The sequence below is a fragment of the Prunus avium genome, chromosome 2 (genome assembly GCF_965620075.1).
Source record: "Prunus avium chromosome 2, drPruAviu1.hap1.1, whole genome shotgun sequence".
NCBI classification, from domain to species: Eukaryota; Viridiplantae; Streptophyta; class Magnoliopsida; order Rosales; family Rosaceae; genus Prunus; species Prunus avium.
Window position 1 is genome coordinate 5,384,891 of NC_142285.1, and position 27,964 is coordinate 5,412,854.

Sequence of the window (27,964 nt, forward strand, 5' to 3'; positions counted from 1 at the left end):
GGTATATGAAAATCATGATTCACAATATTTAAGTTCGCACCTCCATTCCCATAACGGAACTAGTGTTAGCTTGTGCATGTACAGGGGCGAACGCACCAAGGGACAAGAGGGGTCAATTGACCCCATGGCAGCCCTGAATTTGGCTTGGAGGTCCCTGGTTTTCCTTGGCAGTCTGGGCAAAATGACGTCGCTTTGCGGCTCTATAAGGCGTATCTGAGCGAGGAAGAAGAAGACCAAACTACGTGTGCTCTTTGTTTTCTTTTTCTTTCTAAGGTTTTCTTTAACAAAGCGACGCCGTTCATTCACTCTTATTCTTAATCTGAGTGGAATGCATTGTTTTTAAGGCAGTCCTGCTGAATTGGGCTTTTAACACGCTATCCACTATCTGACTTTAAAAAAAAAAAGAAAAAAAGAAAAAAAGAAAAAAAGAAAAAAAGGAACGCAGCCATTATTTTAAAGGAAACGTTGCGTTTTATGAGAAACAAAATGTTTTATTTTATTTTATTTTATATACCATTAGCTATCTAATTTAGTGAATGAATTCAGTGCTTCTTTTGGTGTTGAATATTTTACGAACAATTGAGTATTTTATATTTTTAGGATTTATTATTATGCTTGAATGATAATCATATTTTTGTTTGGTCAAATAAGAATTAGTATTTCAATTGAATTATATTGTATTATTTATAATATTTTTATATTAAAATAATCTATGTGTTGAAAGGCTTACACCACTCACCCCATGAGATAACATTCCTGCATCAGCCGTTGTGACTATACAACTTTCTTCGAAAGCAGTGTAATGAATTTCATGTTGAACCGAACAACAAATCATCTTCATCTTCATTTTCATCATTATCATTATCTGTGAATAAAGGGGATCCTAAAGTACTAGTTTTTCCAAACTCAAGAACAAGAATGAGAAAATGCTAATGAATGGAGAATTGGTGTAGCTTTGAATAAGTGGAGAGATGCATGGCACAATGATAACAATGGGAATTAAGGATAATATTTTATTTTTTTTCATTTCGACAAAGTTATTAAAAATTGTCTAGAATCCTAGCATGCCCCACAAAGGAAAATGACTGAACTACTCAATTCAAAGTTGAGCATATATTCACCAAAAATAAATGGAAAAAGAAGATAGTGCCATAGCAATCAGTGGAGATTGGACCACGCTTTAGTGGGGCTTTTGCGTTGAGAGGGATCCAAAAAGTGGACTAGAAACAGATTTGCAGAATTTTACTTACACACGAGGGCAAGCTAGCTGTAGACCAATGCCATCCTTTGTGATATTTTGGTGAATGTATGAATGTATGGTCATCGCTCGCTCACACTATAGCCTCCTTAATTTTCTGTAGCCTCCTTTGCGTGTAGACTCTGGCGGAGAATGTTTGCCCCTTTTTGACTTCCAACATCATCATCATCCCTCATTTTCGACCTCAAATTTATTGTCATGGATTCTTCTAACTTCAACACAAATAATAAGCAGAAAAATAAAAGTAAAAGCAAACAAAATTAGTGACAGTGAAACTGGAATGAAAGCAAACGCCTCCTCAAAGCAACAAGCCTTTCCAAAATGGTAAGCTTGCTGTTGATGTTTGTTTATCTTTTGTCTCTCATCCTCTTAATCAATATCATCTCTCTTCCTCAACCATCACTGGCCCTGTCCTCCTGTAACGGCGCATGCGCAACCCTCGACGACTGCGATGGTCAGCTCATCTGCATCAACCGCAAGTGCAACGACGACCCGGATGTTGGGACTCACATATGCAGTAAACCGTCGCCACCACCTCCCATGACCCCCGGAGGTTGCAATCCCTCGGGAACTCTCCATTGCAATAACATATCATACCCTACATACACATGCTCCCCGCCAGTAACTTCATCCACCATAGCCAAACTTGAAATCAACGAATTCAACAAAGGCGGAGATGGCGGAGGAGCAGCCGAGTGCGACGAGCAATACCATGAAAACACTGAGCGGATCGTGGGACTTTCCACTGGGTGGTATAATGGGGGGAAGATGTGCGGGAGGATGATAATAATTACGGCGGGCAACGGGAAGAGTGTGACGGCGAAAGTGGTGGACGAATGCGATTCGCGTGTGGGATGTGATGCAGAACATGCAGGCCAACCGCCGTGTGAGAACAATGTTGTTGTAGCCTCTGAGGCTGTCTGGAAAGCATTGCAACTAGACGTAGAAGGAGAGGGTGTTCAGGTCACTTGGTCCCTGCATAGCAACTGCAGCGAAGCTATTAACTGCGGTGGCATCGGAGGCCTCTCGTACCCGTTTTGGGGAGTAAACCGAGCTAGTTACTGTGGCCTGCCCGGGTTCGAGGTCGCATGCCTAGACAATGTTCCGGTGATCAACATGTCGAATATCAACTACAGAATTCTTAAAACCAACTCCAGTCGGGCTCCTCCTTCTGTTACAGTTGCTAGGCAGGACTATTGGAAAACAATCTGTCCTCCGAGTTTTGTTAACACCAGCATCAACTCGTCTATGTTTCATTATACTTCCTCTGGGTTTACAAACCTGACCTTATACTACGGGTGCAATACAAGTACAAGTACAACAACTACCACTCCAGACCTTACTTCTACTTCCCAAGTTTGCAGTAGAAGAAACAGCGGTAACATCACCGTTTCATATGTCACGCCAAGCCCCCGAGTTGATCCAGTTGCTCCAGGGGCCTGTAAAAATCGGGTCATTGTTCCAGTTTCTACAACAGCTGCTGCAGCTCTAGAGGCCAACCAAACTGCTATCCAAGAAGCGGTAGATGGGGGCTTTGAATTGGAATTGCAGATTCATACTGATCAATGCAACACTTGTATGCAATCGGGAGGGAAGTGTGGGATTAACACTACTTCTGGTGGATTCAGTTGCTTTTGCCAGGATAATCGGGCCTATGCAACCAGATGTAATATTACAACAAATATTTCAAATCCACCACCACCCAGACCAAAAGGTATGTCTGTTCCTTCCCTTTTCATTCCATTATAAATTACAGACTATTAATTAGGAAGATGTTAGAAGTTTTTTGTGTCATTGAAATTCCAGGATTGGTGGCATCCACACTTTTTTTATTACACCGATCCGAGCTAGCTGATAAAACCCGGGTCCGAAATTGGGAATTATGTGCTATGTAGTCCATGGTAATTAGAGTCAATTATCTGCAGAAACAGAAAATAGAAACTGCTGAACCTCACAGATACAAGAAAAGAGATTGTGGTTGCTATGAACTTCCACAATTGAACATCTAGGACAGAAAATTTTGTAAACCAATTGACCCGTAAACCCTTAAGAGTGTTCATGTTTTTGTCATTTTGATCCTTTGGTACGGACATCAAATTGGAAGTCTTGATGGTGCCAGTCAACACTTTGCAGTATCATATGCTCCAAGCAGCCTAACAAATACACCTACCAGACATCCGTACACTCCCATCGACATCGGTACTTAAGATGCTAAAAACTTGAGTCCACCTTTGTTGACTTTGATCATTCTACTTGAGTTGTAGTCAGCTGGTGTCATAAATGGATATTGTAAATAACTCAAACTTTTATCTAAATATTTCATCATCCCAAATTAAAAACTAAAAAAATCAAGAGTTACACAAAAAACTGCTAGAGCACAAAGGCATGGCAGCAACATCAGCTCCACCACCATTGAATTGAAGTCAATACCAGTTAAGCATAACCTCTGCCCTTTCGTTCCGCACCATATGTCGATTTGCTCCTGGGTGTAATACGTTTTAGAAAGCATAAACTAAGCATTAAGTTTATAAAATTTAGCAACTAGGAAACCCAAGAAACAAAGAAAATTCCACACCTAAATGCATACAGAAAGATTATTATTCAAATTGTGCACATCGAAGTACCAAGAGGCTGCAAGTAAATCCCTTTAAACCCACCTTTTTCAATGAGAGAGTGGCAGCATAAGCGGGAAGACGATGAAGAAAGGGAGAGCAGAGCAGTAGCCAATAGGCATCACTACTTCATTGTGTTGATGCTATGTATTACACAAAAGACATCAGTGGTTTGAAGCAGCAAAGTTTGTAAAGATATAAGAATCATGTCATTTAAGTTTTCATTGTCTAATGTCATAAGCAATGTTGTCGAATACCAAATTTTAGTAGTGCACTGAACCTCAACAGCCACCCACCGAGCTTACGATAACCACAATCTTTAAGATGAAAAGTGAAAACATGTTTGGTTACAGCGTTCATTTTTTGTTTTCAGAAAGATGAAAGCAAGTTCTCAAAATAATTGCGAATTTCTTTTAAAACAACTTTAAAAGGTTTTCAATTCTCAAATTTTTGTTTGGCCCGATTTCTCATTCACTAATTCTGAAAATATATATAAATAAGCTTATCATAATAAATATCGCATGCTTTACATTGGTTCGAACTGCTTTTTCTGTTTGTTTAAAGAGAAAAGAAAAGAAAATGACTGATGCGGTTGGAGAAGCACATGATACACCATCCGAAGAACTCTTATGATTTAACCTTTTTTTTCTGTGCAGATTCAAATTCAAAGGCTAAATATGAAATAGGTGCGTATATATATGATAAATTGCAAATACCAGAAGTTTTCTTTTTTGTTCAAAGAAATGCCAGAAGTTTCAATCTTTGCTTTCTTTCACAAATCAATGAAATGCATAACTTAAAGAATTTTTCAATATAGGCATTTCGGCTGGTGTTTCGGGGATCTTCATAATCATTGCTTGCATTGTATGCATATCAAGGAAAAGAATATCAGGTTTCTTCAAGAAAGATATAAGGGATGAGTTTGATGTTGAGGCATTTATAAGGAACAATGGATCCCTTACTCTAAAACGGTATAGTTATGCAGATGTCAAGAAAATGACAGACTCATTCAAAGATAAAATAGGTAAAGGTGGATTTGGAACCGTGTACAAAGGCAGGCTGCCGGATGGCCTTGTCGTGGCAGTGAAAGTCCTAAGTGAGTCCAACGGTAATGCAGAAGACTTTATTAATGAAGTTGCTAGCATTGGTAGAACCTCCCATGTCAACATTGTCACTCTTTCTGGATTCTGTTATGAGAGGGACAAAAGAGCTTTGATTTATGAATTCATGCCCAATGGATCTCTAGATAAGTTCATACATAAGCAAGGATCTGAAGCAAAATGTCGCTTGGAATGGAAAACACTATCTGAAATTGCTGTTGGCATTGCGCGAGGACTAGAATACTTACATCGTGGATGTAACACTAGGATCCTGCATTTTGACATCAAGCCACAGAACATTCTTTTGGATAAAGATTTTTGCCCAAAAATCGCTGATTTCGGGCTTGCCAAACTATGCAAAACGAAGGAGAGTATTGTATCCATGATGGGGACAAGAGGAACTGCAGGGTACATTGCACCAGAAGTGTTTAACCGGAACTTTGGAGGCGTATCTCACAAGTCTGATGTGTACAGCTACGGCATGTTGGTTCTTGAAATGGTTGGAGCAAGAAAGAATTTGGATTCGGAAGCGTCTCATACCAGTGAATTGTTTCCGCATTACGTTTATAAAGATCTAGAGCTAGACAATGATGAGAATGTTTTTGGGGCAATCACAGAGGAGGAAAAAGAAATAGCAAGAAAGATGGTAATAATAAGTATGTGGTGCATTCAGACAAATCCTTCTGATCGGCCATCAATGAGCAAAGTAGTAGAGATGTTGGAAGGACCCCTTCATGCATTGCAAATTGCACCCAAGCCTTTCTTGTTTTCTCCTACAATTGCTGCACAAAACTCTATGATCACATCCCAACCAGCTGAAATAGATACAAAGGCAATTTTGTTTCATGAGCAGATCTCTGGTAGTTAGGAAATTCTAGCTGAATTATTGTAACATAGTTAGTTTCGTTATCGTAAATGAGATAGTTTTCATTATCCAAGTATACCATATATTCTACGGCCAAACTTGGTTTTCATGGATAAAATCTTTTTCAAGTTTGCTTCCAACCAGTCGTTCTGTCTTCTCGATGCGGCGCTCTGTTTTGCCTAGTAGTGCCTGCTATGTTTTGTGTTCTGCACTTTAGTTGATGCTCTATATTTTTGTATATTCTTGTCTCCCGTCATTCTGAATGAAAATAAAACAAGCAAAGATTATGTAGTGCCGAAAAAAACTGATCCTGGGATTACAGAATAATTACTGAGTATAAATTTATGTTGAATGTTCTAGATTTTCGTCATTTGACATGAAGCAAACTTAAAAAAATGTACTCACCTTATAATTTGGTTAATTGAGCTAATTGGTTGTTACCTGCAATGTGAGGTAGCATCAGCAATGACACACATGCCTAAAAATTTGTAAAATGTTGCAATTTACCATTTATGTTTTAAGATTTTCATTAAGTTTAAGGGCATTTTTGTCATTATATTTAAAAAAACACAATTAAAGAAAAAAGGTTGTCATTACCTGTCATCCACCTTCTGCATCAGTAGCATTCAACAGGTTCCAACCCAAAATTTAATTTGGAACTCTTCAACTAGCAGCCAAGAATTGGTTATTCATGACCCCCAGAGTTTCACTTCCCAGGCCCACATGCTGACCCACCATCTACGTTTTAAGAACCAATTTAGAAGGTGTTGTAATTTACCATCTATGTTTTAAGAATTAATTTAGATAGTAAATTACCCAAGTTGTATAACTAAATTTTTAGGCATGTGCGTCATTGTTATCATGTTCATCCATAGGGAATTTGCAATTAGTTTCTCTCACATGAAACTTTTCTAAAAGCAAATCTGTCATTTTTTGCTTTGGCAAATTAAAAAATTATCTCTTTTTTGCATCATAAATTTTCAATTCATTTTCAATTTTCGTAATCCAAAACAGATTAACACCCAAAACAAATCATCAAAATTAAATCCCAAAATCCCAAAAGAAAATGGGTACTTTTCTCAAATTGATTTGATAAATGAAGCAATGAGTTGATTGAAATACAGGTTTCAATTGTAGCAACAGAGAAATATGGAATATATGGGCTATTGGAAGGATTAACAAACATATTTGCTGGCATATATGGGCCATTAGCACGCGGCTTTTGGAAGGAAGGATGCACGCTTGGCTCTTTTAGTTATTTTAAATTTTTATGAGGACTTTTATTTTTATTTTTTTAGGTCTTTCATTTGAATTTCACATTTCAGATAAATTTCATCTGAATTTCACATTTCGGATAAGATTTTCATCTACACGCATCAACGTTAAAAAAATTTGAATTGCGCCTGCTGACGTCACACTGGCGTCAGCAATGACGTCAACAGCGCCTTCAGGCCAGCACTCGGGCTGCTTCTGCCTTCGGGCCAGCCCAGGCTGGTGGACCCCACCTCTTGCCCGGGCCAGCCTTTATTGCTGAAAATGGGTTTTTGGCCTTTCCGCCCCCCTCCCCAGCCCGAGCCCTAGGGGGCTGCTGGAAATGGCCTTACAGAGTTGGAAGTATGAGAATCCATTACTGATTATGTTTAGACCGTTGGATCTGCACCAATTGCCCTTTTTTTAAATATCTCACCCTCTTTTTTTTTGTTTAATTCTATTTCTTCTTCTCTCTTTCTTTCCGTTTCTTCCCTCTCTCTTTTTTTTAATTATTTTTCCTGGTCTCTCTCTCTCTTTCTTTATTATTTTTCGGGTTAATTACTCAAATGGTCCCCAAATTTGTACGCGATTTACATTTTGGGGCCTCAATTAAATTTTTCATTCAAATGGTCCATCAACTCTATATTAATTACTCAAATGGTCCCACCGTTACATTCTGTCAATATTTCCGTTAAATATGAGGGCAAATTGGTCATTATTTACCCTAAAATTTGGTTAAATCTAACAGAAAATTAGACGGTAGGACCATTTGAGTAATTAATATAGAGTTTATGGACCATTTGAACGAAAAATTTAATTGAAGCCCCAAAATGTAAATCGAGTACAAATTTACGGACCATTTGAGTAATTTACCCTTATTTTTCCTTCTTCTCTCCTCGTCTGCTCAAACTCTCTCTCTTCTTTCTTCTCAGCTCTGTCTCTCTTTCCTGCTCCCTCAAGTCCAGATTTTTTTTTTTTTTGCTCCCCCTTCTAAAGGACAACATCAAGATAGACATGACATGGGCATCAACCCACCCCTTCTCATACATTTCATTGAAAACATTTATAGCCTTTTCGAACTTCCCTGTATTGCAATAAACCTGCAACACCGGAGTCAGCGTGTACTTACTGAATTCCCACCCAGAATCTCGCATTTCTTGCAATCTCATTTCAAGCAATTCAATTGAACTTGACTTAGATTTAGATATAGCCTCCAACAAACATTTATAGCTATAACTATTTGGAACACAAAGACCCTTCACTTTAACTTGATCAAACAAAAAGTTAGCTTCTTGAACCAACTCTACACTACCTAAACATCTTATAAAGAAACCCAAAGCTCCAGGAGTCGGAGAACAATTTGAATTCACAATTTCCATAGCCATGACTCTCAATGGAACATTTTGTCGAATGATCAGCCTGATTATTTGATTAGTCTGGGGTTTTACTTTTTTGGTCGTGTTTGTACCAAAAACTGGATTTTTGCCTAAAATGGTAGATAATTTTCCATGGACATCAAAATGGCCAAAATATAGCTAGACATGCATTGCTGCAGTCAGATGGAGTGGGCCCAAAATTCAAATTCAGCTCTCAAATCAAGTTTCATCCTTCTCGAAAGTTGTTCATCTCTACGTCTACTGCAACATATCCAAATTTGGGTTTATTTGGACAAATGTCGAGTCCTAAGAGCTGAAAACACCAGATGCACAGCGCCAGCAAAAAGCTTATAGCAGCAAATCGGGCCTAATTCGGGCCCAATTCGGGCCTAATTCCAATGCTCTAATGAATTATCTTTCTTCATGAAAGTTTTGCATTAGAACGTCTACTGTAACATATCCAAATTTGGGATCATTTGAATAAATGTGGAATCCTCGCGACATCAAACATCAAAAGCATACCATCAACAGCGAAAGCTGATAACAGTTGCAATTCGGGCCTAATTATGGCCCAATTCGGACCAGTTTCCAGTCCTCAAATGAACATTCGTTCTTCACGAAAGTTGTTCATTTGGATGTCTACTACGACATATCTGAATTTGGCGTCATTTCCGCAAGTATTGCATCTTCAGGGCATTAATCATGATTTCTCGTGAGAGCAGTCTGTGACGACCAGTCCAGTGTAACCATGCTAAAACCAGATTTTCTATTGCTCAAATGGAATTAAGTTCTTCATCAATGTTGTTCCTACTTATGTGGAGAACAACATATCCAAAATTGGTAGCAATTGGATCAACCTAGCATTCCCAGTTTATTACGCATCAAAGCATGTTCAGAGGAGAAACTCAGTGGCTGCAAACCAAGTTTCACTTTATCAATGGAGGGACTTCATCACCAGTGAGTTGATTCAGAGAAGAATAAAGTGAAGATGTGGTAGATGGAAACAATTTAATATTCTCTGTGATGCAGAATATTAAAACAAGACCAAAGCCCAACATACACGTGAAAAGTCTGCACCAAGGTCCATCAACTTTATGAATTTTAAACTATTTTTTAAAAAATCAATTAGTTTGTTGATGTGGCATATATGTGGAGCTCACATCTAAAATAATATAGTGTCATGTGTATTTAAAATACAATATATATTTTAAAATAATTTAAAATTCATAAGATTTAAGAAAGAAAAACCAAAATTTTATGAATTTTAAATTAAAAATATGAAAAAAAAATTGAAGGGACCATTTGTGATAGCTGTGTAAACCTCAGGGATGTTTTGTGATATATGCCACATCAACAAACTAACAGAGTTTTTGACGGAACCTAACGGCACCATTTGTGATCACACATACTAACCTTGATGACCACCAATGACACAAAAAAACATTAAAGATGCAATCTGATAGTTTCGTAAACCTTAGGGACCTTTTGTGATAATAATCATATATTATATATATGGCTTAACTTGAATTTTTTTTTTTGCGCCCCGAGCCTGGCTCTAGTCGCCCTGGCCAAGTGCGGGAAGGGATCCGTTGTCCCTATTTTTCATGTCCCTTCATGTCCCTTGTATAATTTGTTGACACGTGTCCACCCACTTAACCCCAATAATAACACTATTAACTTTCAATAAAATAAAAATTAAAAGAAATTAAACCTTAGGCAAAACAAACAGCAGTCACGAAGTTCCCCAGCCAAGTACCCAACCTCGACAACTCCAAACCTCACTGGTTCCAGCCCCCTCATCTAAGCCATACACAACCTTCACCCTGTTGCCCACTTCTCTTCCACTACCACCTCCTCTTCTTCCCGATCTCCCCTCAAATTTGGGTTTCATAATTGGAAGGGTTTCAATTTTGATGATCTTTCAATTGGGTTTCTCGGATTCATGCACCCAAAAAAAAAAAAGGCTTGAATCGGTGATCTTATAATTTTATTGAATGAATTGAAGGGTCTTGAGGTAGTTTGCATTGTGATGGAATTTCAAGGACGGGAAGAGGTGGGTGTTGCTACGGAGGGAGGAGGTCAGGGATGGGGAAGAAGGGGAAGGGGCATGAAGGTCACGAGGGGTGGTTACTTCTACTATGGTGTTGGTTTTTTCGTTTTTCATTTTTTAGGTTTTTTCTTTCTAAATTTTATTAAGTTAACGGTGTTAATTCAGGGTTAAGTGGGTGGACATGTGTCAAACAATTAGGTAAGGGACACAAGGGGACATGTAATTTGGGGACAGCAGATCCGCTCCCGCCAAGTGCCGGCTTTCCCTAAAATTTTTCTAAAAGAAACAATATATATATATATATAAAATGTTAGCAGAGCCCACCACAACCCAACCGCACCGTACACCAAAATTGCAAGGAAGTTTCTCTCTCCCATGTCCAGAACGTTCATCGACGCGTACCGCGGACGCAACCCGCACACGCACATCACTTCATATGTGTAAGTGCAAATGCCTAAATACGCATATAAAATCACACACCCTCCATCATCACCATCATAGAAGGCATAAACTGGTTGAGAAAGTGAACCTACTTCCGGCGTCACACAACAACAACTGACGCCGAAACTCTCTCGGCTTTAAGTATCCACTGCCCTCACCACGTTTTCTACTATGCACTCACAAATTACACATAAATCCGCCAAAAAAACTCACAATGGCCAAGGTGAGACCCAATTCATCCGCCTCTGATTCTCTATCATTTGGTTTAGCCCTTATTTTCTCTCTATATGCTTGTGTTTGCTTGATGGGTTTGTGTTTGAGTAATGGGTTTTGGTGTTTGTTTTCGGGTTTCATGCAGAAGAACAACAACAATGGCGTCGAGAACAAGAACAAGAAAAACGACGGGGGTGAGAAGAAGGAGGGCGGCCCCTTCGCCCTTAATTTTGTCAAATGGGTCAAATCTTTTCAAGGTAAAATCATTCAACCCCAGTTTATCAGATTTCGTTCAAATTTTGTCTTAAGAGATTCTGATCTCCCTTTACTCCTCATGAAATTGTCTTCTTTTTATTTTCTCTATTTTGGTGCATGGAAAAAGTAATATTCCAAAGGAATTTGATTCTGATTATGCTCTGTTTCTACTTTATCGGTTGAATCTCATCCACAATTAGATTCAATTTTTTTTTTTTTTTGTTTCAATTCTGGGATGGTTTTTAAGTTGGGTGTATTATATATGCAACACGGGCGCTGAGTCGGTGAAATCTGAGGGCCAACCGAACAAGCCGACGGTGGTTGGAAAAGTGGACCCCACAAAGCTGAGAGACGAGCTGGCTACCAAGACCAAGAATAAGGTCGACCTCATCTCTCCCCAGCACAAAAATGACAACAAAGTCAACAAAGACGACGCCAACGACACCAAGAAAAAGCAGCCTGAGAAAACAGACGACGACGAAAAACCTAAAAAGGTGTGTGTAGTGTAGTGCGCACTGGTCCCTAACGTGCCCCTGCCTCAAAAATTTAATTTTTTTTATGTTTCAAAATTTAGTCGCTTTCATTAATTAAAGGGGCCCATGGGTTTGTGTAGTCTACGGTGACGAGGGTAGTTTTTAAGCTCGACTGTCTCTGCGATAAATGCCATGCAAAGTTGGCGAAGTTTATGGAGGTTTCGACAGATATCCCAGGTGAGGTTATAAATTCCACCAATCGTTATGTGACGGCGTCGTTTCTTCGATGATGAATTTGTTTTTAATTATTTGACATGGGTAACGTGGACAGGGTGTGATAAGATAGAACTAGATCAGAATAAGAAATCAATGACAGTGACGGGTTTAATGGACGTGCAGACATTGGCTGAGCTTTTGAGGGAGAAGCTCAATGACGGCCATGACGGCAATGGCGGTGGCGGTGGAGATGAGAAGAAAAAGGAGGAAGACGAGGGCAATGGTGGTGGCAAATAGTCAAATAATATGGGTAGAATATTTTCAGATGTATTTCATTCTCCGAAATGAGGTATTTATAATACAGGTTACAAACCCTAGTAGGGTTTAATTAGGAAATAAGTGGAATCCTAATTACATAATATCTACACAAAAGGAAAAATAAATAAAACCCAAATAGAATAGGATATGCTCTACTCGCCAACACTCCCCCTCAAGTTGGAGCAAAGACGTCACGCATGCCCAACTTGTCAAGCGAGTTGAGAAAGATACTCGTAGAAACAGCTTTCGTAAGAACATCAGCTAACTGATACTCTGAACGGATGAAGGGGAAGGACACAATCTCCGCATCCAACTTTTCCTTAATGAAATTTCGATCAACCTCCACATGCTTTGTACGGTCATGTTGTACAGGATTATGAGCAATTGCAATCGCAGCCGTATTGTCACAATATAACTCCATGGGTTTATTAGGCCCAAAACCAAGGTCTTTCAACAATCTTCTCAATCATAGTAACTCAGATACACCATGGGCCATTCCCCGATACTCTGCCTCAGCACTAGATCTAGACACCACCTTTTGTTTCTTGCTCCTCCACGTAACAAGATTGCCACCCACAAACATAAAATACCCAGATGTCGAACGCCTATCTGTGGCTGAACCTGCCCAATCAGCATCTGTATACCCTTCTACATTTGTATGGCCATACTTGGAGAAAACTAACCCCTTGCCAGGAGTTACTTTCAGATACCTTAAAATACGAGTCACAACCCCCATATGATCTACACTAGGAGAATGCATAAACTGACTCACTATATTTACAGCATACGCAATATATGGACGAGTATGAGCCAAATAAATCAACTTCCCCACAAGTCGTTGATAACGTTCTTTATCAGTTGGAACTTGATCGGGATACAACCCCAACTTGTGATTCTGTTCACTAGGAGTATCAATGGGTTTACAATCCAACATTCCAGTTTCTGCAAGCAAATCCAAAACATACTTTCTTTGGGACAAAAAAAATACCATGCTTAGATCTGGCAACTTCAATCCCAAGAAAGTATTTCAAGTCACCTAATGATTTCATCTCAAATTCAGACGCAAGATATTTCTGAAGACTCTGTATTTCCACCTGATCATCTCCAGTTACAATCATATCATCAACATAAATTATTAAAGCTGTCAACTTACCTTTGCGACGTTTCAGAAACAAAGTATGATCCGAGTTACTTTGTACATACCCAGACTTCCTCATAGCTGCAGCAAACCTCCCGAACCAAGCTCTTGGAGACTGCTTTAGTCCATATAATGATTTCCGTAACTTACACACCATACCCTCCTTAGAGGTTACAAGGATACCCGGTGGAGGATCCATGTATATTTCTTCTTTGAGGTCACCATGGAGGAATGCATTCTTGACATCAAATTGTAATAGCGGCCAATCATGATTAGCAGCTAAGGACAAGAGTACGCGTACAGTGTTGAGCTTGGCTACTGGAGCGAAAGTCTCCGTGTAATCCACTCCATAAGTCTGAGTATACCCTTTTGCTACCAATCTTGCCTTGTAACGGTCAATAGAACCATCAGCCTTATGCTTCAAAGTAAACACACATCTGCACCCAACTGCATTTTTCCCTTTTGGCAAAGGAACTAACTCCCAAGTAGCATTCTTGTTCAAGGCTTCCATCTCAATATGCATTGCATCTACCCAGTTTTGATCAGATAGAGCATCCTGCAACTTAGTTGGCACACATACACTCGATAATTGACACAAATATGATGCATATGACTTAGATAAACGATGAGTTGACATATAATGGTTAATGGGATATTTGGACTTGGCATGTATATCAGGAGAATATTGTATTTTAGGTTTCCCACGGTAGTGCGTGGGGGCAATGAATAAGTAGGCACATCACTAGAAAGTACCTCATTATCATGAGTTGATTGGGGCAGTGGCAGGGCAGAGGGGGGTCTTGTATCAATTTCATATGTACGAGAGTCGCTAGTATCACTGTCATGTCCTTCTGAGAGAGGCTCGAAAAATTCCAAAATATCACCTGGCGACCGGTCGTGACATTCCTGGCGACTGGTCGCTTTACTCGTATCGTCATTGTCGTCGCTCGTCGAGGCAGGCGACCGGTCGTTTCCTATGTGCGACCGGTCGTTTTCAGGCAGATTCGTTAGCGACCGGTCGTTCACTTCTATGCGACCGGTCGTATCTAGGAAGATTCGTTCATGACCGATCGCTTCCTGTTCTTCAAAAAATCCTTCTTCATGTTCTTCAGAAATTCCTTCTTCAGGTCCTACATCTTCCATATTTTTCACTCCGAAACTCTTCAATTCACTCCCCCTCTCCCCCTGAATTGGAGAGGAGGGAGATACATAATAAGGCACTTCTTCATGGAAAGTCACATCCAAAGTAACATGCACCTTCTGGGTAGGTGGATGATAACACTTATAACCCTTCTGAGTAGAAGAATAACCAATAAAGACACATCGCAGAGCACAAGGATCAAGTTTACTCCGTTGATGAGAGTAGACATGAACATAAGCAACACACCCAAAAACTTTAGGGGGCAACTTGGAAACGGAGACAGGGGAAACATGGTCACCAAACACATCATGCGGAGTCTTGAAATCAAGAACCCGGCTAGGAGTACGATTAATCAAATAGGCAGCAGACAGAACAGCATGCCCCCAAAGGTGATGGGGAAGAGACATATCCAACATGAGTGAGCGGGCAACTTCAAGCAAGTGTCGGTTCTTTCTTTCAGACACACCATTTTGTTGAGGACTAAAAGGGGTTGTCGTTTGGTGAATAATCCCTTGAGTACGGAAGAAAGACGCTAAAGTATTATTCACATATTCACCTCCGTTGTCTGTCCGAAATACTTTGACCCGAGCATGAAACTGAGTAGACACCATAGTACAAAACTCTGGAAGGATGGAAACAACATCATGTTTATTTTTCAGCAAGAAAAACCAAGTAAGTCGGGTACAATCATCAATAAATGTGACGAACCAACGAAATCCATTCGAAGTAACGCGAGCCGGACCCCACACATCAGAATGCACTAAATCAAAAGGCTTTGCAGCTTTACTGTCACTTAAAGGAAATACAGTGCAATGGCTCTTGGCCAAAATACATGTCTCACACTTAAAACTGGACTCATCACAGGAGCGGAATAAAGATGGAAACAGACGCTTAAGGTGGCCAAATGACGGGTGTCCCAAGCGACGATGCCATAACCAAATTTGTTGTTTGTCTTTGACACTGCAACTTTGAACAGTATTAACGACACGATCACGAACTGGTGCAGAAGGCAACGTCAAATAATATAACCCCCCTATCCGTTTACCATGCCCAATCATCTCGTGAGTCCTAAGATCCTGAAAAGAGCAATGGGTAGGATAGAAAGTAGCAGAAGCATTAAGTGTATCAAGTAAGCGACCAACAGATAACAAGTTACAATGGATATTGGGAACTAATAACGCATGAGACAAGGACAGAGTTGGGGTGAGAGAAATGGTGCCCTCGCCAATAATTGGAGAGGGCAAGCCATTAGCACTAGTTATGTATGGGTTATTGGTGTTACTAGACAACTCATCAAAAAATTTAGCATCATAAGTCATATGATCAGAAGTACCAGTGTCAATTATCCAAGTATTAGAGCCAGTACCTAGAATAGAGTCAGAAACACGCAAATTCGCAGAAGCAGCAACAACACCAACAATGGAATTATCACCCATGATTGTAGCAGAAACCCAACAAATCACGCAGAGTATACAACAGAACACAGCACAGACACAAATCCGGCAGATGTACGAAGACAGTAGAGGCACACAGTAGAGGCAGGAACACAGTAGAGGCAGATGCACGAAGACAGTAGAGGCACGAACACGGTAAAGGCAGATGCACACAGCGGAACACGGCAAAAGCACAGGAAATAGAGGCACGAACACGACAGAGCACACAGCGGAACACGACAAAGGCGCAGGCACAAGAACCCTAAAGAAATTAGGGCACACAGTAGAACACGGGTGGGCACAACACACACAGGTCACTAGAAAGTCGACTCTGATACCAAGTCAAATAATATGGGTAGAATATTTTCAGATGTATTTCATTCTCCGAAAGGAGGTATTTATAATACAGGTTACAAACCCTAGTAGGGTTTAATTAGGAAATAAGTGGAATCCTAATTACATAATATCTACACAAAAGGAAAAATAAATAAAACTCAAATAGAATAGGATATGCTCTACTCGCCAACAAAATGAAGTATCCAGCGGGTCAGTCCGGGTTTGGACAAGTTTCATCTGTAAAGGTACACCGTCATGGATATGGTTATAAAAATGGGGCACTCGAAACGGGGGAAAAAATGTTGTTACTGTGCTGTGAGGTCTTTGGCTTACTAGTGATGTACAACCACTTAGCCAAGGACACTACTCTAATGTCACACTGCACACGCATCATTTACTCTACATTTGAATAGGGTCAAGATTATAAATAATTTAATTTAATCTTATTTTCCATATAGTTTTATTGTATTTGAATATTGTAGTATGGACATTGCTTGGCTCCTGATTACATCAGTAGCCTTTCCTCCTCCACATACCATGTGGTTACTTTACAAAAAGACATCTGTTTGTTTGTTTATAAAAAAAAAAAAATAAATTAAATTTTAAATTTTACTTTTTATTTCTTTCAACTCTAACCCAAGTCTTGTTGGCTAGTTTTAGCTTGACCCAAGCCTCCTCAACAGCAAACTCCAACTACTTTAAACTCCCAGACCCTTGCTTATAATAAACTTATATTGATAAATAAATAAAAAATATTTAATTTGTTATATAATTTTCTCCTCTTCTTGCAAGCTAACTGGTTTTCATATCTTTTGCTAAAGTAAATTGGTTGTATAGGTTGCATCTAGGGATGGCAATGGGTCGGGTAGGGCCTAGGTATGACAATACCATCCCCGTCCCCTCTCTCCATCCCCGCCCCTCTCTCCGAACCCATTCCCGTTCCCATCGGAGGACTATCCCCCATACCCTCCTCGAATCCCCGATTTTTTTTGCATAAAAAATATTTATCATACATTTTAACATTAAGTTTCATATTAAATTATCATTCAACACATCCAAATTAACTATAAAGTTCAACTCAACTATTCAAAATCACATCAATATTAAATTCCAGAGAAGATTAGGAAGAATTAAGAGAGGCATGCTAACTTAGGGCCAAACATAAATATTAGAATTATTTATTTATTTATTTATTTATTTAAATATAAACATATATATTTTCGGGTCGGGTTTGGGGATGTGGACGACAATACCATTCCCTCCCCATACCCGTCAGGGATTTTTCAAGTTCGGGAATCTCAGTACCCGATACCCGTTTGGCCTCAAAATCTCCCCCCCGTTAGGGTCGAGGACCCGACGGGGACCCACCCCAGCAGGGATTTTTGCCATCCATTTGCATACAACCTGTTCCAAGAAAAAAAAAAAAAAAAAAAAAGAAAAAAAAGAGGTTTTTCATTACCCCACTTCGTTGTCACCCATTAAGCAACAATAGTACAAATACAATTTTTATCCTTCAAGTCAATGATGTTGCACAATCAAAAAACAAAATGTGCAATCCCTACTAACCCAATTCTCATGTGCTGCACAAAATGTACAAGTATGATCTCCTTTGATATGTTGCACGATCCGACAAAAAACTTGTGCAATCTTCATCTATTAAATACTTCATTGCTGCACTACCCAAAAAATATCCAGCAAAAAGATCTTGCTCAACTTCCCAGTTCTTGGTCTTGTGAAAAAGCATCAATATGTACTCGTTCCTACAAAGTATCCAAGCTTCAAGTTAATAAGGTAAATTTAGCATAGAAATATTAACATCATGAATATACCTAATGTTGGAGAACAATCAGTATAAACCCAAAAAATAGAATAATAAATACAACGAAATATGTTTGATATAGAAATAATCAAATTAGTACAACAGTAGAGTAAATTACAGAATACTTACTTGAATTGTAGATAGAGTCCTACAGAGTTGCAGTGTCCTTTAGACAGTATTTCTCCTCTACCCTTGTGCTTGTAGTTCGATAGGAGTCTGTCCACTAGGATTAAACTATCACAAATTAAAGCCTAAGCACTGTGGCTTTGATTTCTGGCGAACAGTGATATGATTTCTCTCAAGAAGTGCTAAAATGTGAGAATGATAATGCTATTCCAAAGTGCCTTTCTGGTTTGGACGAAATGTCATTATATAGAGGCCTGACACCTCTTTATCCAACAGTTATGTTAACTGTTTAACATATTTGAATTTCATATTTTGGTTTTCTCTGAAAAAAAAATTTCCAATTAATTTAATCAACAGAGACCAACCCAAGGTCCATCTTTTGACCATTATATATATATTTCAAGCCCAAACCATGATGAAGCCCAAGTTTGCCTCCACTAGGCCCATACTCTATTTAGTATTTCTAAAGTGTTAGTGCTTATAAACCATGGAAGGAAACAACTCCCTTCCAATGTGGGACTAGATGCAAGTGTATTTTCCTATACAAACTCTAACAATACCCCACATTTGTATAGGAAAATTATAATGTGCATATTTTGAGAGAAAACTTAGATATAGCACACATCAGGAGAGGTGTCTTTTGGACTTGAACCTACCTTAGTGAATACTCGTCGAACTTACTAGGTGACGCAGTGAATATAAAATCTTGAACTGTTAACCTATTGTAGTAAACTGAGACAACAAGTATCACATATGTTACATCTTAACATACCACTTATTCATATGTTTGTGTTCATGTTGGTCCTGACGAAATCTTGGATTCATAGGAGCTTTAGAGAATTTAACCATCTCATTCTCATAAATGCGACCCCACATTTACTCCTACATAGGTAATGTTGACTAAGACTAGTCTGCTCTATTCCTCTTAATTTCAAGAAATCAACATCATTAAACTTTCGTACCCTAATAGACTTCTTGCAGACAACACACTTCTTTCCATCATAGGAATGAGATATAAGTGTGTTAGCTCTTTTGAATCGTGCCTAACCAGTTTGCCTATTGAACCTAGACCATGGGATCTCCAATCAGCTAGGTTAGGTTTCCGTTAGGCCGATTCATTTATTGAATTGGCTTTAATCCCATTCCCCTCGATGTCAGTTTAATTTGCTCTCTTGACAGGGCTTTTGTAAGCGGATCCGCAAGATTTTGTTTTGACCTTATATAATCAATGGAAATTATTCCATTTGAGAGCAACTGCTTAATTGTATTATGCCTTCATCTAATATGTCTAGACTTTCCATTATATACGTTATTTTTGGCTTTTGCTTGAGCAGCCATACAATCACAATGTATACAAACAGCCGTTACAGGCTTAGGCCAAATAGGAATATCCTTCAAAAAATTTCTTAGCCACTCGGCTTCTTCACCAGCTTTATCTAAAGCTACAAATTCCGATTCCATTGTTGATCGGGCTATGCAAGTTTGTTTACTAGATTTCCAAGATATGGATGCTCCTCCTAGTGTAAAAACATATCCACTAGTGGAATTTGTTTCTAAATCATTAGATATCCAATTGGCATCACTATATCCCTCTAGTACTGGAGGATATTTGTTATAGTGTAATCCATACTCCAAAGTGTAATTCAAATATCTCAAAACTCTTATCAATGCTTCCCAATGATCATGTCCTGGATTACTTGTATACCTACTAAGTCTACTCACAGAATAGGCCATATTAGGTCTTGTACAATTCATAATGTACATAAGACTTCCAATGATTTGTGAATATTTCTTTTGTGAAATAGCTTCACCATCATTCTTCTTTAATTTGCAACTTGCATTAAAAGGTGTTACAGCATGATTATTACTTCCAAAATGACCAAACTTTCTAAGACCAGTTTCTACATAATGGGACTGTGTTAATATATAACCGTCTGAATTTCTTTTAACTCTAATTCCAAGAATCACATCAGCAAGACCTAAGTCTTTCATGTCAAAACTGGAGTTTAACATTTTCTTGGTAGAGTTAATTATATCCTTGTTTGTCCCAATTATAAGCATGTCATCTACATACAGACACACTATAACACATGCGTTCTTATGTGTCTTGATATAGACACATTTATCACATTCGTTTATTTTAAAACCATGTGTCATCATAGTATGGTCAAATTTTTCATGCCATTGCTTTGGAGCTTGTTTTAGTCCATAGAGAGACTTTACAAGTTTGCAAACTTTTTTCTCTTGACCTTTTACTATAAACCCCTCGAGTTGTTCCATATATATTTCCTCATCCAACTCTCCATTTAAGAAAGCGATTTTTACATCCATTTGATGTATTATCATGTCATAAATTGACGCTATAGCAATTAGCATCCTTATTGATGTTATTCTTGTCACGGGTGAGTATGTGTCAAAGAAATCTCAGCCTTCCTTTTGACGGTATCCTTTGGCTACCAATCGAGCCTTATACTTATCAATTGTACCATCTGCTTTTAAGTTCTTCTTAAAGATCAATTTGTATCCAATTGGTCTATTACCATGTGGTAAATCAACCAATTCCCATGTATGATTTTGTATAATGGATTCAATCTCACTATTGATTGCTTCTTTCTAAAATGGAGCTTCTAGACTTGATATCACCTCTTTATATGTTTGAGGCTCAGCTTCAGCTATCATAGTTAAGAAATTTGTTCCAAAATCTTTTGGTATTCTTGTCGTTTTACTTCTTCTTGGTTCTTGATTTTGTTCATTTCCTTGAACACTAGATGAAGTAGGATTACCATCGTCTCTTCCAGAATTCTCATTTATTCTAGAATCATCAATAGTTCTCTTTCTATTGACATTGGACCTTCCTTGTTCATAAGGAAAAATGTCCTCAAAGAATATTGCATCCACAGATTCTAGTATGGTATTTACATGTATATCAGAAACTTCATAATGAAATACTAAAACTCTATAAGCAGCATTATTGGATGCAAATCCAATGAAGACACAATCTATAGTTTTTGGTCCAAGTTTAGTTCTCTTTGGCAAAGGAACTTGAGCTTTTGCTAGGCAACCCCACACTTTGAGTGTCTTATAAGTTGGTAACCTTCCTTTCCATACTTCATATGGTGATTTGTTACTCGTTTTATGTGGAATTCGATTCAGTATTGTATTTGCAGTAAGTAAGGCTTCACCCCACATATTATGTGGAAGCCCAGAGCTATTCAACATAGAATTTATCATGTCTTTAAATGTCCTATTTTTCCTTTCAGCAACACCGTTTTGTTGTGGTGTATAAGGAGCTGTCGTTTGATGAATTATACAATTTATGGCACAAAATTTAGCAAATGCAGTGGATTCATATTCCCCTCCTCTATCTGATCTTAGGACTTTAATTTTTCTGTTGAGTTGATTCTCAACTTCAGCTTTATATGTCTTAAACATATCCAAAGTCTCATCTTTGCTATGTAATAAATATACATAACAGTACTTGCTGCAATCATCAATGAAAGTTACATAATATTGCTTTCCTCCACAACTTAGGCAGCAATCATAAATTATACATTCTATGTAAGGAACGGAAATTAAAATTTCCTAATCTAGCATGCCATAATCCAGAAGAAGAGTCAACAATATAAGCGGAAGCCTTATTTATATTATTATTGATAGAATTGGCAGATACATTAAGTTTGAACAACCCATCAGCAAGGTAACCTTTTCCCACAAACATTCCCCCCTTAGTTAGTACAACTTTGTTGGATTCGAAAACTAGTTTGAATCCTTTATTGCTTAGAACAGGTCCAGATACCAAGTTCCGTCGTATATCTGGCACATGCAGCACATCTAGGAGGGTTAGTTCTTTTCCAGAGGTGAATTTCAAAAGCACTTTTCCCTTTCCAACAACAGCAGATGCAGAGGCGTTTCCCATAAACAGTTGCTCACCACCATGTATCTCTTGGTAAGTAAGAAATGCATTCATATCACCACAGATATGACGGGTGGCTCCAGTATCAATCAGCCACTCATTGTCATTCGAAACCATGTTGGTTTCTGACACCACTGTAGTCAGGTTTTCTTCAGTCATATTGCCATGATTGTACCTTGGTCTGTTGTTGTTTGGATTTGCAGGATTGGCAGGATTCTGATCCTTTCTATGCCTGCATTCTTGAGCCTTATGGCCTGCTTCCCCACAAACCCAGCATGCTCTTTTAATCTTTTTGAAGTCTTTCCCTTTTGCTCCAGGAACAAAGTTCTTCTTGTTCTTTTTAGGATTGAATTTTGGTTTTGCTAAGGTTCCTTCAACCATGTTTGCCTTGGCTTCCATGTTCGAAACCACATTCTTGTTCTCACTTATTCTGTTATCCTCCTCAATCTGAAGCCTTACAATGAGATCCTCCATACTCATCTCCTTTCTCTTGTGTTTCAGATAACTCTTGAATTCTTTCCAATTTGGTGGAAGTTTTTTAATCAAAGATGCCACTTGGAAAGATTCATTGATCTTCATGCCTTCAGCAAGAATCTCATGGATAATTTTCTGGAGGTCTTCAACTTGTTTGACAACAGGTTTGGAATCTACCATCTTGAAATCCAGAAATCTGCCAACAACCAAATTTCTTGAATCCTGCATCTTCAGTTTTATATTTTTTCTCAAAAGATTCCCAAACTTCTCTAGCCATCTTGAATGCTGCATAAACATCATACAGTGTGTCATCGAGTCCATTCAAGATATAGTTCCTACACAAGAAATCAGATTGTGTACATGCATATATTGCAACGACAGTCTCTCAGGTTGCAGGGTTCTCATTCGACACAGGGGCATCATGTCTGAGAATGTGGGCTAGATTTAATGTTGTTAGATAGAACAACATCTTCTGCTGCCAACGTTTGAAATCAGTGCCTTTGAATTTCTCAGGCTTTTCGGCATGGGAGGGCTTACTTCCTGATTGTTCCATTTTACTGTCTAAAGATTGTTGAAGAACAATCAGTATAAACCCAAAAAATAGAATAATAAATACAACGAAATATGCTTGATATAGAAATAATCAAATTAGTACAATAGTAGAGTAAATTACAGAATACTGACTTGAATTGTAGATAGAGTCCTGCAGAGTTGCAGTGTCCTTTAGACAGTATTTCTCCTCTACCCTTGTGCTTGTAGTTCGATAGGAGTCTGTCCACTAGGATTAAACTATCACAAATCAAAGCCTAAGCACTGTGGCTTTGATTTCTGGCGAACAGTGATATGATTTCTCTTAGGAAGTCCTAAAATGTGAGAATGATAATGCTATTCCAAAAGTGCCTTTCTGGTTTGGACGAAATGTCATTATATAGAGGCCTGACACCTCTTCACCTCTTCATCCAACAGTTATGTTAACTGTTTAACATATTTGAATTTCAGATTTTGGTTTTATCTGAAAAACGAATTTCCAATTAATAAAAATAAATTGTTAATTTAATCAATAGAGCCCAACCCAAGGCCCATCTTTTAACCATTATATATATATATATATATATTTCAAGACCAAACCATGATGAGGCCCAAATTTGCCTCCACTAGGCCCATACTATATTTAGTATTTCTAAAGTGTTAGTGCTTATAAACCATGGAATGAAACAACTCCCTTCCAATGTGGGACTAGATGCAAGTGTATTTTCCTATACAAACTCTAACACCTACATGAAGTAGTTGGGTGAAAGAAATTTTGTCTTGCCAACTTGTCATCATATTAGAGCTTTCCTGTTTTGAAAATGGCATGTAGGTTCCATTTTCCATACAAGGTTCCTATTAGAGGTATAAAGAAAAATATAAGTTTAAATTAATTATTTATATGCAAACTGAAACTGAAAAGGTAATTTCCTTGAAGAGGAAATGCTTGAACCTCATGTCCAACAATCTGTTGCACTTGTGAACCTCCAGTTGTGAAATCAATTTCCTACAAACAGGTTTTTGACAAAAATAAAAAGCAAAAAACAAAAAATTTCATAAGTGGTGTATAAAGTACTATGCACTTAGTATATTCACAGTGTCAGTATGTATGGAGTTACCTACATTGTTATTTATCGTCTTGCAGAAGTTTTTGTGGCTTTTGTTGATGTTTTGTCTTTTTCATTCAATGGGGTCCTTCAATCGATTGCGTGGGAGCCCAATTGTAGCCTTTCTTTCAACTCCTGTTACGATTGGTGTAGCAGAATTAGTTTGCTCAACCACTCTGCAAACATGTTGATTTCCACCAAAAAGATTTGTCTTTATTTCCTCTAAACCTTTGACCATCTTAATGGAGCATTGATCAACATTTTCTGTTAATTTCTCATGCTCTGCTGCAAAGGATGCAAACTCACGAAAATTCCGACACATATGGTTGTAACGCTTTCTCATAGACTCTTTGGGGTTGTCATGAATCCCAAATATTAATCCATTATAACTAGTGATACTCTTAGCCTTTGCATCTCTCCTCCACCGATTCAATATGTATTGGGATGGAATCCTTTTCACATTTTTCTTATCAAGCACTTTCATTGCATGAGCACTTAAAATCCCAACAAACGTGAACTTTATGCAACTACAATTGACTTTTTATGTTGAAGCTTCAAACTTAACCAAGTGCTCTTGAGATTTACTAATATAAGACACTTTATACTCAGTTGCCATCTCACATTTACCAACTTTATATATGTTATAATCAAGAATTCTCTTATACTCTTCTTGAAAGAGTTTAAATACCTCCGGAGTATAAACCTCAACTTTGTACTGCAACATCTCTACACTTAATAATAGTACAGGTGTTGTTTGCAGCATCTTGAAATCAGCAACTAGTTCTTCATATCTACGGTCTACCAAAACCCTCTCATAATGTTCAAAAAACCGCAAAAGATTATGCTTTGGCTTCAATTATTTGTTTAAGACATTGTTCATACATTCACTACGCTGTGTGCTTTTCATATCAGTCGTGAAAGTATTTCTGCCATACACAAGGGCCTATTTTTCCCGTAATTCAAATATTTCTTTCAACCACTTGTTCCCCTTGAGGCTATACTTGTCAAGCATATGATTCCATGCTAATAACCACTCATTTACATCCTCATGATCATATACACATGTGCTAAAATCGTGAGCAAATTCTTTTGAACCATGAAAAACATGACTTAAAATTTTGGCAGCATTCTGATAAATATGCCAAACACAAAGTCGTTGAGAAGTTTCAGGAAATACATCTAAGATTGCACTAGCAATTGCAGCAGATTGATCTTTAGAATCGTCTTTTGTTGCTTTCCAGACATCGTTGAAAGGAAAGTCTCAAATAACCACTTAAAAGATTTTGTGGTTTCATCGTACAACAAAGCTGCACCAAAAACAATTGTTTGCTTATGATGGTTAACCCCAACAAATGGTGCAAATGGTCAACCATATTCATTTGTTCGATATGTCGTATCAAAGCAAACAACATCCCCAAAGAGGTGATAGTCACTTACAGAACGTGAATCAGCCCAAAATATATTTGTGATCATATCATCCTCATTAAGCTGCATTGCATTATAAATAAAAAAAATCATCCAACTGAATTTTCTGAAAATATTGCAATATAGCACCAGCATCTCCATTTTCCATATTTGTCTTTCTCTTTTTATGTATGCAATTTCGATAATCTTTATCCAAAAACCCAAGATTCTCTTGTCCCCTAACTTCTCTACTCATTCGTTCCATAGTGGCTTTAATAGGTATTCTTGATTTTTCAGCATCATCAGCATGTGCTTTTTGAGCCTTAGACATATGTCTATTAATCCTAAGCATATCCTTCATTGGTGTTCTAATCAAAGCATGATTATGGGTTCCTTTAAACTGTCACGGCTCAACTCCCCTAGCACGATATTGTCCGCTTTGGGCCCCCCTCTCTGCCCTCACGGTTTTGTTTCTGGGAACTAACGAGCAACTTCCCAGTGGGTCACCTATCCTGGGATTGCTCTAGCCCCCAACTCACTTAACTTCGGAGTTCCCACGACTCCGAAGCCAGTGAGCTCCCCAAAGGCCTCGTGCTAGAAAGAGAAGTGCCCACACATTTAAAGCACTTCACCTTTCCCTCCCCGAGCGATGTGGGATTGCTCACCGTTCTTGTTTCCCCAAGACACGGGTCTTACAATCCACCCCCCTTGGGGCCCAGCATCCTCGCTGGCACACTTCTGGTCGGGGTCCAACTCTGATACCATTTGTCACGACCCGACTCCCCTAACACGATATTGTCCACTTAGGGCCCCCCTCTCTGCCTTCACGGTTTTGTTTCTGGGAACTCACGAGCAACTTCCCAGTGGGTCAACCATCTTGGGATTGCTCTAGCCCCCAACTCGCTTAACTTCGGAGTTCCCACGACTCCGAAGCCAGTGAGCTCCTAAAAGGCCTTGTGCTAGGAAGAGAAGTGCCCACACATTTAAAGCACTTCACCTTTCCCTCCCCGAACGATGTGGGATTGCTCACCGTTCTTGTTTCCCCAAGACACGGGTCTTACATAAACGATGTAACCTTAAAACTCCCTTTTTTTTTAAGTAAGCATGTCATATGTGCTTCATAACCCACTCTTGAAATTGGTTGAGAATAAGATACTTTTTCATGTCGTTTGTCATATCTTTGATGACCTTCTTTTGAACAACAATAAGTTATCTGTGTTACAATACCCAATCTGTTTTTCCTCCAATTTCTCACACTAAAACCTCTTTCATCACCATACTGTACATAAAACTTATATGCACTCTCATGAGAACTAAACTCTCTACTAAGCAAACATCCTCAATTTTCTCTTGATTGTTCTTATTCAATTCATCTAGATCATTAGTAGGTGAAAAATGAGTAAATGGATCAAATTTGTCCTCACCTTGCAAATCAACGTTGACGTCACTGGATAACATATTGCTTAGTCTTGGACACTCTTGAATCTCCATCCACCTACAATATTGCCACTACCAATTAGAACCACTATATTGCCACTACCAATTAGAACCACTGGATCATATTTAGAACTTGGTTTAGACATTTCTTCAAACAGGTTGGCTGCAACTTATAACCATTTATTTCACCCAAATTAAAAGCCTGGTTAGCTTACAAGGAGAAAAGAGAAGATTCTATTACAAATCAAATAGATGTTTTTATATATTTATCAACGTAAGTTCATTACAGGTATACTACTTTGATAAACCATATAAACATAAGAAACCCACTCACCGGAACTGGTCAAGAAAAACAACCGCCAAATATGAAGAATCTGCCATGTATAGGAATTATGAAAACTAAAATTCCAAAATTAAGAAAGGGAAACAATGTTGTTGGACTAACCATCTTAGAAGAATTAATCAAATAGTGAGAGAAGTTCGCCTGAAATTTACGTTGTCAATGATCGGAGATTTACATGGTCGATGGTCGAAGGTTTACGCTGCTGGTTATCAGAGTTATGTTGTCACATCCCAGATCGCTTTGCCGTAGCACGATATTGTTCGCTTTGGGCCCCCCGTGCCCTCACGGTTTTGTTTCTGGGAACTCACGAGCAACTTCCTAGTGGATCACCCATCCTA

General features: G+C 38.5%; 1 protein-coding gene and 1 pseudogene across 1 annotated transcript; one reads left to right on the forward strand and one right to left on the reverse strand.

The window, feature by feature from the left end:
- Window positions 1–1,403: 1,403 nt before the first annotated feature.
- Window positions 1,404–5,933, forward strand: LOC110772601 (LEAF RUST 10 DISEASE-RESISTANCE LOCUS RECEPTOR-LIKE PROTEIN KINASE-like 2.5). Its single transcript, XM_021977058.2, has 3 exons — window positions 1,404–2,972; window positions 4,527–4,556; window positions 4,688–5,933. The coding sequence occupies exons 1-3, from the start codon at window positions 1,580–1,582 to the stop codon at window positions 5,836–5,838; spliced, it is 2,574 nt and encodes an 857-aa protein (XP_021832750.2). The 5' UTR covers window positions 1,404–1,579; the 3' UTR covers window positions 5,839–5,933.
- Window positions 5,934–24,515: 18,582 nt separating this feature from the next.
- Window positions 24,516–26,015, reverse strand: LOC110759370 (protein FAR1-RELATED SEQUENCE 5-like; annotated as a pseudogene).
- Between the last annotated feature and the right edge of the window lie 1,949 nt (window positions 26,016–27,964).

Excerpts from the sequence above, each read along its gene's own strand:
- LOC110772601 (XM_021977058.2), top strand. The coding sequence starts at position 1,580 with ATGGTAAGCTTGCTGTTGATGTTTGTTTATCTTTTGTCTCTCATCCTC. Across the intron at positions 2,973-4,526 it reads ACCACCACCCAGACCAAAAG|ATTCAAATTCAAAGGCTAAA; the intron begins GTATGTCTGTTC and ends TTTTCTGTGCAG. Across the intron at positions 4,557-4,687 it reads AAAGGCTAAATATGAAATAG|GCATTTCGGCTGGTGTTTCG; the intron begins GTGCGTATATAT and ends TTTTCAATATAG.